The following is a 12,265-nucleotide window of genomic DNA, read 5'->3' as shown; positions in this document are numbered from 1 at the left end:
AAAAACAGAAAACACACATCCACAAAAAACAAATTAAAAGAAAAAGGACAGAACATTAATCAGCATTTGTTCCAAATCATAATCTTAATAACAACAACCAATTAGCTTATATTACACAACATTCCCATCAAGTTGAACTCCCAGAAGCCAAAACTAACCTCTCAAGAACTTGAACGACTTCTTTCATTGAAGGCCTTCTCTGCGGAGCCGTGGAAGCACAGGCAAATCCCAGCTTAAAACAACTCAACAGAGCTTCTTCCTTTCCTTCCACTTCTCCTCTCAACGCAGGATCAGCCATTCGCAACACTCTCTTCTTCTCCTCCACGACATTCCACTGCATAATCTCCACCTCAAGAAAAACTCTCCCTGATACCAGCTCAAGAATCACCATTCCAAAGGAATAAACATCCCATTTAGGATTTGGTTTCAGGTTCTTTAGAGACTCAGGAGCTTGATATGGAGGAGGGGCGGAGATGGAGGCAATGGGACTGGCTCCGGTGGCCGTCGATGACGATAAATCGGGAAGGCTTCCTTGTGAAAGAGTCGATCTTTTGCTGCCGAATTGTCGAGCGGAAGTGCCGGGCTTGGTCTCATTGTCGGTGGCGAGGAGGCGGTCGATGCCGAGGTCTCCGATCATGGGCTCCAGGTCTGCTGAGAGAAGGATGTTGCTGGGCTTGAGATTGCCATGGAGGAACTTCTTATCGTGTAGGTAAGCCAAGCCTCTGGCTACTCCTCTGGCAATTCTGAGGCGGGATTCCCAGGATAGGTGGAATGGAGAAGAGCCGAGTTTCTCTGCAACAAGATATGCAAGGTGTTTGATTTTATTCCTAAGATGACTTCAATTTAAACTCCAACTCATTCAAAACTGAACAAATTTATTCATATCATCAACTAGTTAATTTTTTTTGAACGGCAATTAATAAAGAGAAATTTCGTACGACAAAATTTTAAAATTGTCAAGAATCAATCTCATTAGTAGAAAAAATTGATCTTACAAAATCCTCCCTCTATTAATCTCCAAAAAAAATGATAAAAATAATAAAAATTAAATTAAATCAGATTTAATCAATTATGAGATTAAATTAAACAACTGGAAAAAAAAAACTAATATTAGAAAGAACAAACTTAAAAGTCTACGATCATGGAAGTTACTCATTTGTGAACAAAGATAGAATTGATAAATAGGAGGAAGAGATTTTACTGCTAAAGAAGATATTGGCCAGGCTGCCATTGGAGGCGTAGTGGTGAATAAGGAGCTTTTCATCTGCTCCCCAGTAGAAGCAGCGAAGCGGAAGAATATTAGGATGGCGAAGCTTGGCAATGGTGCGGACCTGTGCCTCGAAATCTTTGAGCTTGTCAATGGAGGAACTTTCCCCAATGCGGCGTACGGCGAACGCTGTGCCGTCGGCGAGCACGGCTTTGTAAACAATGCTGGCTCCCGTAGCTCCGAGGATGTAGGCCGAAGCTTTAAGTAGCGTCTCTACCTCAAGCTCCGTTTCTCCATCCACTGATACGAGGATTCCACCTTGATTCTTTTCATGGGCTATTGACTTGCTGTCGCCGTTTTCTTTTCCGGCGGCTTTTACTTTTCCTTCTTCCTCTGTTTCAGTTTCGGAGGAATTATTGCTCTCTGATGTTTCTTCGGTTTCGTTTTCGTCGCCGGAGTTCTTCCGCAAGCATAAGGATAGACCGCCGTGTCGCTTGGAGTCTGCTTCTGGTGCCCTTTGGTCTGACTTTATTGGTTTGACTTCTCTGTTTTGGTTCTGTTTTTTCTTGCTGTGATGGAAGAAAAGGATTAGAATGAAGAGAAGACCGAGTCCGGCGAGATCTCCTATGGCTATGGCTGCGATTGTTGCTGGTTTAAGACTGGCTGAGCTATGAGAGCTCTCGCCACCACCGCCAGAACCTGTTCCTGGAAAATCGCCTTTCGGGGATTTTGGCATCACTGCGAAGGCTGGGGGAGACTTTGCTGCTGGCGAGGAGTTATTTGGTGGCTTTGACAGTGTGGAAGGGATGGTGCAGAGATTCTTGAGCGGCTTGCCACAGAGATCCTGGTTTCCGACGAAAGCCGCCGCCTTTTGCGTTAGGAAAGCTTCAGAAGGCGGGATCTCGCCTGAGAAATTGTTGAAGGAGAGGTCCAGCGTCGCGTTTGACGAAAACCTCGACCCCAGTTTCGGCGGAATCTCGCCAGCGAGCCGGTTGTAAGAAAGATTCAGGTATCGGAGATTCTCTCCAGTAAGATCGGGCGGAAGGGAGCCGTTCAATAGATTCGACCCGAGGTCTAAAAGTTCGACCTTTCTGAACCCGCCGCCGGGAATTTCGCCGGAGAGATAATTGTTGCTGAGAGAGACAATGGTGAGGTTGGGGAGAAAGGTAAGGTTTCTAGGAACGGTGCCCATCAAAGCATTGTCAGACAAGTTAAGAGCTTGGAGACTCTGAAGCTTTCCGAAGAGCTCCGGTAACTCGCCGGAGAGCTCGTTGTCGCCCAGAGAGACAACGCGGAGCTCCGACGCGTTGAACAGCGCCGCCGGAAAGGTTCCGTTGAAAACATTGCCAGATAGGTCGAGGTGCCGGAGATGCTCGATGAGACCGAGGTCGCCCGCAATGGATCCCAAAAGCTGAGCGCCAGGAAGAACTAAGCTTATCACCCTGGACACAGAAAAAGAAGACGGATTATCGTCCCAGTTCCTAACCGCCGAGCTGTTTTCGCCGCCGGCCTCTGGGAAACCGGTGCACATGACGCCGTTCCACGAGCAAGGAGTCTCGTCGTCGGAGTTCCAGTCGGCAAGCACCGACAAAGGATCTCTGAGCACGGAATCCTTGAAGGAGAGCAGCAAGACTCCATCTTGGGTTAAACCAAGTAAAGAAGTCGGTTCACAGAGAAGGAGAATCAAAAAGGGGAGAACTTGGAGTCTCCATTGAAGATGGTCCTTACTCTCTGAGAAGGTCATTCTCTAGTCAGTTTCTTATCAGAAGAGAAAAAACATTTCTTACAGCATTTAGAAGAAAGGTAGAAGAAGAAGACTGTGGAGTTGGTTTGCAGAGCACTAATACTAACAACCCCCCGCCATTACCTGCTACTTTTGTTTGGACTTTGGAGAGCTCACAGTTCCAGAGAACCATAGAAAAGATAAAAAAAGGTAAGAAAAATCGGGGTAAAGGAAAGGTTAAAAGGATTTTCTTCTAAGGACAGGGACAAAACCACAGCTCACCAAAAGAGGGATCACAGCTTCACAGATCTGAGCCCGCCATTAATATTTAACCTGAAGCTCTCAGGAATGATTAAATGCCCACCTGTTTGTTCTTTTTCCTTTTATCTTTTCTTTTTTTGCTCTTTAAATCTTTTTACCGCCTAAAAAACAGAGGGAATCTCTGTATCGAGGAAAACGAACAAGGAGATGGGGAATCATGGATTCAATGTGATTGCCCTTGGCCATGATTAGTACAGAATGTGAGCTTGTTTTGTTCTATTCTCACAGGAGGAGCCAGGGATCTCTTGTGTATATAGAATCATTATGGCTTGCTTATGAGATTTTTTTTTTTTGTAACATTGGAGCTAAATAAATTTTCATATAAATTATGTTGAATTAGAAGTCGTTAAAATTATTTTAAATTTAATATTATATATAAAAAAATTATATCTTAATTTTAAAAAAATTAATTACATTTAACTTTATCATCTAATGTTTTATATGAAAATATTTTCATATAATTTTTTTATTATTAATCAACAATCAGTGTTATTATGCTTCAATTTTATTAGTTTTCTCTATTAGAGCTTAAAGAGATTTCTAGGATAATATTATACAATAAAATGAATGTATGATAGTCGTTAAAATTTCTCAGAAAAAAAATTTATCCTTAGTGGTCATTAATAATACTCACCTCTATGAGCAAAAGCTTAAAAAAGGATTTACATATATAGCACTCTAATTTAAACTATTTTATATTTTATATTTAAACCTTACTATTTACATTATATAAAAGTTTATTTAATTTCATTAAAAACTTTGATGAAGCCCTGATGAAGAAGTCACAATGGGTTCTCACTGGAAAACGAAGTAAAAAATAAGGAAGTCGTGATAAGATCTCGCTGCAATAAAATCGAAGGTGTGTGAAAAATAATAATTATGAATGTTGGTGAAAGATGACGAGATGAGGAGTTCGATTATTGGATTACAATAGAGATGGTGAAAAGGGTTTTACTTTTTATGTTATTTAAATTTTTAATTTTGATATGAGTAAAGTGTAAATTTTAAACATTAAATATATAAATGACATAATTTTGCATATGAAAAATATACATAACAAATTCTAAGTTAAGTGGAGAAGATATCAATAAGGTCAAAATATATACATCAAAAAAGCATGTTTTTAAAGTTTAGTGGTTTAGGCATCATTTGGTACCGTTTTCTCAATGCTTTCTAAAAAAGCTTTTGATTAAATTTTTTTTTAAAATTTTTGTACTAGAAAGTTGTTTTTGGAAACAGTAAAAACCAATTCCAAAAGATGTCTGGGTTAACTTTGTTATTATTTTTTAAAGAAATTTTTTAGTACAAAAATTAAAATTTGTGTTCCAAAAAATTGTTTTAAGAAGCACTCGGAAAGATGTCTTGTTTAGTATAACTTTCTTATTGATTTATGAAGCAACTCTCTAGTGTTAACCATGTCATTATCTTGAGTTAGTTATCAAGATAACACGTGGCCTTCATCCATTTGTCCTCTAATACTAATTCTGCTTATATATGCATTGTATTCCTGTACAAATGAGAAATAGAAATTACTTTGTTTCCTCTCTGTATTCTCCAGTTGTCCTCTTCCTCTTTCTGCCTCTCTTGATTATTTAATCAAGATTTATCAAAGCGGGTCTTCCTGTAAACCCACTCTTTTTCGCCTCCTGCTCTCTCCGGTGCTTACCTTCTCTCCCATGGCATCCTCTTCGTAGACTGCAACCACTACCGACGCAAGGCCGAACTCAACTACAACCTTCGATCAACAACCAATCCCTCAACAGCTAAAATTTCTCATAAGCAACATTAAAGGCATCATCTCCCTCACCCTCACCGCTGAAATTATCCAATCTAGCGCTCTCAAGTCCTAAAATTGTTCAAAGCTAACGGGTTTAATGGCTTTCTTGATAGATCTTGCACTTGCCCCTCTCCAACCCGATCCACCCTCCTCCTCTACTCTCTCAACTTAGACGTGGATCCTCCTTGACCAAAATCTCGTCGCAGCACTCTATTCGATCATTTCTCCGAGCATCTTACCCTACGTCCTCTCTCTTGAACATTGTTCGGACATTTGGGATACCATCGCTCTCCATCTCCAATCTTCAACCCGATGAAGAACGATCCAGCTTCGCAACGAACTCCATCATTTATCTATGAACAATCAAAATATGTCACAATATATGCTCGCCATAAAATCCTTAGTCGACGCCATTGCTGCGACAGACTCTCCGCTAGACCCCAAAGAAGTTATATTCTACACACTCAACGGTCTTCCGTCCAAGTACCAGGCGTTTAAAATCGCCATCCGAACAAACCCGCAACCGCTGAGCCTAGATGATCTCTACACGCTTCTTTGCAGCAAGGAGCTGAACTTGGTTCAAGAAGCTATCAAAGATCTACATAATTTGTAGCTTATCGATCCATCCACTACACTTACAACCTACCGTGGCAGCAATCGTGGTCGTTATACCACCAACCAAGGCAGATCTTCTTCCTATGGTCGCTCTTCCCGCAACCGATTGGACAAGCAAAATGCCAGATCCGTCACTTGCCAAATCTGTTCCAAAGCCAATCACTCTGCCATTAAGTCTTGGAATCATCATGATCTGTCATACTTAGAAGAAACGAACAAAACTGCACTATTTGCTCCATCCAAATCAAATAATTCTAACGAATGGTACCTTGACACTGGCACAACCCGTCATCTCACGTTCGATCCATCTAAAATTCAATCTATCAAGCCTTACACCAGCGCCCATCAGATCACTCTAGGCAATGGCAACCAAATACCTATTCACAACTCAGGTAAAGGTATTTTACCCACTCCCTCAGGTAATCTATATCTCCAACACTTACTTCACGTTCCCAATCTCTCATTCAACCTTATCTCCATTCATCGCTTAACAAAAGACATTAATTGCACCGTCAAATTTTTCGCTAACGGGTTTCAAATTTAGGACTCAATGACGGGTCGTCTACTACTCACGGGTACATGCCTTGATGGCTTATACCCTATTCGCTCTACCATCCACAACCCAAACCTCGCACTCTTCTAGACTCAATAAATGTCCAACCTTTGGCATAAGCATCTTGGCCACCCGGCGTCTACCACATCTCAATATCTACACAAATGCATTCCATCTATATGTAATAAAAATAATTTGCATTGTATTTCTTGTAGATTGGCCAAGAGCCAACGATTACCATTTGATTGTTCTACAAATTGTAGCTTTCAACTCTTTGAATCAGTTCATTCCGACGTCTGGGGTCCTGCACCCGTTACCTCCATTCAAGGTTTCAAATATTACGTTTCGTTCATAGACGATTGCTATAAATTCTACTGGGTCTATCCTTTACTTAACAAATCTGACATGTTTACCAAATTCACCAAATTCAATAACATGTTTACCCGCAAGTTTAATGCTCAAATCATAACATTTTGGTCTGATGGCGACGGTGAATTCATAAATCACAAATTTCAAACTATCTTCAAACATTTGGGTATCAACCATCAGTACACCTGTGCTTACACTCCCTCTCAAAACGACATCGCGGAACGAAAATATAGACACATTCTTGAAATAATTCGTAACCTTATGATAGATGCTCATCTCCCGCATTCCCTCTGGGTCAAAGCACTTCTGGCATCTATCTACCTAATCAATCGTCTCCCTACTCGCACTCTAAAAAATCTCAGTCCATATCACATTCTCTATCGCAAATCTGCCAGGTATGACCATCTCAAAATATTCGGCTGCCTGTGTTATCCTTAGTTAAAACCTTACAACAATTCAAAACTCTCTCCTCTCTACACCCTGCATCTTTATCGAGTACGTAACTTCTCAAAAAGGCTACCAATGTCTCAAAAAGTCTACCAATGTCTCCACCCTCAAACAGGCCGCATCTACGTTTCTTGTCATGTCATCTTCAACAAAGCTATCTTTCCTTATCATCACAAAGTAAGTACAAACGAACACAGCCCCTCACCGAGCCTCACTCCTCCACTATTTCTTGTTCTTGCTACTTTTCATTATAGCACCAAACCCATAACACCCACGTCCAGCCACAGCAATCCCCCCGCCTCACAAAGCAATCATCCTATGATCGAACCCCACACAAACAACGATCCCATTTCACACTCCTCTCCCACAGCTCAACACACACACCACATGGTTACCCGCTCTAAAACTGGTCATCTAAAACCAAAAACCATCTTTAATCTCATTCACACCACTCCTCCTCTTCTGCCAATCCTACTACATATATCGAAGCCTCTCGCTCTGAGCACTGGCGGAGTGTGTCATGTCCGACGAATTCCAAGCACTTCAATCACAAGGCACTTGGGAACTGGTTCCCCACGCTCCTTATCAACGTTCTTGGCTGCAAATGGACGTTTTACACCAAATACTTAGACAACGGTACTATTGCACGCTACAAAGCCTGCATTGTAGCTAAAGGTTTCAATCAAGAACACAAGCTCGATTACATAGAAACATTCAGCCCCATTGCAAAGATACCCACAATCAGAATTCTACTCGTTATTGCCCTACACCAAGGCTGGACAATCCATTAACTCGATGTCTCTAATGCATTCCTACATGGTAACCTCAATCATACCGTCTACATGAAACAACCGACTGGCTTTATTGACAAACTTCATCCCAACCACGTATGCCAACTGAAAAAGGCTTTTGTACGGCCTCAAATAATCACTACGCGAATGGTTTGCTATACTCTCTAGTCACCTACAAACTCTCATATTCCAGCTAAGATCTTATGACACTTCCTTATATATTTACAACAAAAACAAAATCACTATGTATTTTCTAGTTTATGTTGATGACACCATTCTTATAGACAACTATCAAAACACAATCAAGACAATCATCGCCAACCTCAGCTCCAAATTTACTATGAAAGACCTCGGCACCATCTCTTAGTTCCTCATAATACAAGTAGTGCACACCACCTACGGGCTTCACCTCAATCAAAGCCGATTTGCACAAATAATTATATCTCGGGCAGGCATGACAAACTGCAAACCAGTCTCCACACCCTCTCAACTCAAAATTTCTCATACCACTTCCAACTCTAATGCTTTTTCTAATCCGTCTCTATACTGTCATTTCGCCAGATCACTACAATACTTGATGCTTTTGAGGCCGAATCTATCCTTTGCAGTCAACAAAGTCTGTCAACACATGCAAAACCCAACAATTGTACACTTCGAAGCTCTAAAACTTTTACTGAGATTCCTACAGGGAACCATTCACACCGGCCTACCCCTATTCCGTGACAAACCGATCCTTCGATCCTATGTTGACTTCGACTGGGCCGGCGACAAAGTCGACAGAAAATCCACTACAGGCTTCTACAACTTCTTGGGATCCTCTCTGATCTCTTGGAGCGTAAAGAAACAAATAGCCGTCGCTCGATCCTCTACAGAAGCAGAATATCGCGCCTTAGCCGTAGCTGCCACCGAAATTGTATGGATCGGCTGGCTTCTTCAAGAACTCAACTATCCTCAGACCAACGCCACTACATTATTTTGCGATAACATGTCTGCCATCGCTTTGGCAAATAACCCAGTGTTTCAAGCACGTACCAAACACATTGAAGTTAATTGTCACTACATCCGCAGCTGTATCAATGATAACAACCTCCAAGTTCATCACATCTCCACCAAGGATCAACTTGCTGATATGCTAACCAAATCTCTACCAGCACCATGATTTAAAACTCTATCGGTCAAGCTTGTTACTTCTCAGGAAGCACCAGCTTGAGGGGGCCTGTTAGCCACACCATTATCTTGAGTTAGTTATCAAGATAACGCGTGGCCTTCATCCATTTGTCCTCTAATACTAATTCTGCTTATATATACATTGTATTCCTGTACAAACAACAACAACAACAACATCATCATCATCAAGCCTTTATCCCACTACGTGGGGTCGGCTATATGAATCATTTTTCTCCACTATATTCCTGTACAAACGAGAAATAGAAATTACTTTGTTTCCACTTCGTCTACTCCGATTGTCCTCTTCCTATTTCCGCCTCCCTTGATTCTTTAATCAAGATCCAGCACCACGATTTAAAACTCTATTGGTCAAGCTTGTTACTTCTCAGGAACCACCAGCTTGAGCGGGCCTGTTAGCCACGCCATTATCTTGAGTTAGTTATCAAGATAACGCGTGACCTTCATCCATTTGTCCTCTAATACTAATTCTGCTTATATATACATTGTATTCCTGTACAAACAACAACATCAACAACATCAAGCCTTTATCCCACTACGTGGGGTCGGCTACATGAATCCTTTTTCTCCACTATATTCCTGTACAAACGAGAAATATAAATTACTTTGTTTCCTCTTCGTCTACTCCGGTTGTCCTCTTCCTCTTTCCGCCTCTCTTGATTATTTAATCAAGATTTCATCTAGTACAAAAATTTCAAATTAAAAAAAGAAAAGTTATACTAAAAAATTGTTTCATAAAATAGTAAGAAAGCTATCCAAACAAAGCCTTAGTCTTGATTGAAATTGATATAAACTTTATTAACATTTTTTATTTTCAGCAAAATTAAATAATTTCTACGGACTCTTTAAAATTTTGGGCGAAACTAAAATTTTCATCTCAAACATAGTTACTTTTAGTCAATTTGATTAACAAAAAATTAAGTGATCACTTAAGCTTTGCTATAATTCTATAATGGGAAAATTTTCAGTCTAAGCATCATTAGGAAGTTAAGCATAATTAAAAAAAAAATTAAAAGTAGGCATAATCGCCGTTTAATTCGGCAACTTAGGCTGATTTGGCAAAGCTGAGGCAATTAGCCGTTATGATGTATGTCTCTATAAAAATCGCCCGTCGTCTGGGCGACTTCTAAGTCGCCCATTTAATGGGCAAATTAGGTAATTATTTAAAAAAAACAATTTTTATATCTCATATTAAATGTTGCATTGGATGTACAATATATATATATCATTAATTTATATCTAAGATTTTATTTATGAAGAATTCTATAATTTTTTGGTAAATAATGTCCTATATAAGGTTTTTTTTGTCAAAAAAATTTCATTAAGAGCATATGATCCTTAGAATGCCATGTTTTTTGTGCAATGACAAGTCATTTCACTAGCAGTACTATATCCCATCAGATGACTTGTCAAATTTAATTGTGTTGTAGGACTGCATGTGATGGTTGAATCTCATAACTATGTCCTATTTAAAGAGTGCAAAGAAGATGAATGAAATATAGATGTAGAGAAAGTTGAGCTATTCAAAATGTTTTGGCCTATTATGGAGAAGCAGAATGGCGTGCCCAACAAAGAAAGATTTGATGATGCAAGTCTAAGAATGTATGATTGCATAGCACGAGCCGCTGATAGTCCGTTGGAGAAACAAGCAAATACGAATGAGATCTTTCGGTGTTGTGTTCTTGAATGATCAGAAGATGAGGATGATTGCCTCTGGGTCATGTATTCAGAGTTAATTAAGGCAAAACCTTTTAGGACAAGAGATTTCTTAAATGCCGCCGGTTGGAAATCTCTTCAAATTAGGTTCCAATAAGAGAATTGTCACTTTGTCAGCCCTCATTTTTTACAGATGCGGTACCATGAGATGAAACGCCATAGAGATGGCGGTCATTCCCCTCCAGATATTGACTGTAGTGAACTTCACATTGAGCATGTCATTTTATATTCTAGTTGGTGTTCGAGATATGATAAGTATATTGTAGATTTTTATAAAAATCGGATGAAGGAGGCATTACCTGATGGTCACCTCAGACAATTCTTCAATGTTGATGACTGGCAAGACCTGCAATATGAGTTTGAGCTCGAAATGAAATGTTTTCCAACACAAACACAACTCGAATCACGCTTACATATGTTACTTAGAAATTAGGAAATCTATGTTGAAGTAGATGTTCTAGGTCGTATTGTGAATTCAACACAATTGTCTTCTCTTATGAAACTATTTATCTGTGGTTGTATTGTTAAATTAAATCAAATAGTGGTTATCTGTTGAATGAGTAATTCTCCTTACTAGTTAATCTCATCAATTTTCAAATAAATTTAATTTGATTTAATTTTATTAGTGAAGTATATAGTATGTTAGCTGAAAGAAAGATAAGCAAAGTCATATTCATTAATCACCAAATGCAGCATCAGCAGAAGTCTACATAATACATAATCAAAACATATCATAAACTAACGTCTCCTACGTCCTCTATGGGGTAAAGCATCACTGCCTGGTGTGTAACGTTGTGGTGGACGTACAGGCTTGTCACGTAACACTTGCTGCTCAACCCCAAAGACGCCCTCCTGCTCTGCCTCAACTGTGCCTGCTAATGTACTGTCTGGAACATGCTCATGTGGGTACCAGCCTGGTGTAGTTTGCTGAGTCGGCTGAGTAATGAAAGGCTGAGAAGGTCCCAAATATTGATACGATAATGATCCTGCATCAGTAGATTGAGGCTCACCTATCACTGGACTGAAGGCCTCGTATGGATACCCTACATATCCATGCTCAGAGTATAGGTAATCAGGGATATTAAGCTCTCTATGCAAATCCACTGTCATCTCAACAATTCTCTTAATAACATTATCGGCATTGTTGTAGTCATGTGAACCAACCATAGGTAACACTGCCCTCTCTGTCTCCAGGAAGAAATCACGCTGAGTGAAGGGAAAATAAATAAAACGTCAATAATGTTATAATTCTTAAGAAATGAAGTATATAACACACTGATATTACATACCAAATATTGCTCTGATGGTGCTCTGGGGTAGTATGTAGTTGGTGGTGTTGTTGGTGGCTTCAACATGTATAATGTCGCCCAGGACCTAAACCACTATAAGTACTCGTGAATGAAGTGTTCACTATCAGGTCTTGTAGTAATTCCTTCAATGATATATGCTCGTCTATCTTCCCACAATCCAATGTAAGGTAGGTGGTAGACCATCCAATTTGTATCAACTTTACCACGCCCATCAACTCGTGCAAATTTGAGCTCCATAGGTTGAACCTCCA

At 40.0% G+C, this 12,265-nt stretch overlaps 1 protein-coding gene across 1 annotated transcript; it reads right to left on the bottom strand.

Annotated features, from left to right (window-relative positions):
- LOC110115635 (probable LRR receptor-like serine/threonine-protein kinase At4g37250) lies at positions 1-3,562 on the bottom strand. The gene is made up of 3 exons (XM_020848920.2): positions 3,075-3,562; positions 1,202-2,938; positions 1-792 (listed from the first exon to the last, which is right to left on the bottom strand). The coding sequence occupies exons 1-3, from the start codon at positions 3,121-3,123 to the stop codon at positions 128-130; spliced, it is 2,451 nt and encodes an 816-aa protein (XP_020704579.1). The 5' UTR covers positions 3,124-3,562; the 3' UTR covers positions 1-127.
- Between the last annotated feature and the right edge of the window lie 8,703 nt (positions 3,563-12,265).

Source organism: Dendrobium catenatum, unplaced genomic scaffold, assembly GCF_001605985.2.
Source record: "Dendrobium catenatum unplaced genomic scaffold, ASM160598v2 fragScaff_scaffold_273, whole genome shotgun sequence".
Classification (NCBI taxonomy): Eukaryota; Viridiplantae; Streptophyta; class Magnoliopsida; order Asparagales; family Orchidaceae; genus Dendrobium; species Dendrobium catenatum.
Note: the sequence above shows the minus strand (reverse complement) of the source record. Positions and strands in the feature narration are given on the sequence as shown.

Bases quoted from the DNA above. Each gene is read 5' to 3' on its own strand.
- LOC110115635 (XM_020848920.2), bottom strand. From the start codon at position 3,123: ATGGTTCTCTGGAACTGTGAGCTCTCCAAAGTCCAAACAAAAGTAGCA. The intron at 2,939-3,074 runs GTAATGGCGGGG...TGACCTTCTCAG, and splicing joins AGTCCAAACAAAAGTAGCAG to AGAGTAAGGACCATCTTCAA. The intron at 793-1,201 runs GTAAAATCTCTT...ATCTTGTTGCAG, and splicing joins GGCCAATATCTTCTTTAGCA to AGAAACTCGGCTCTTCTCCA.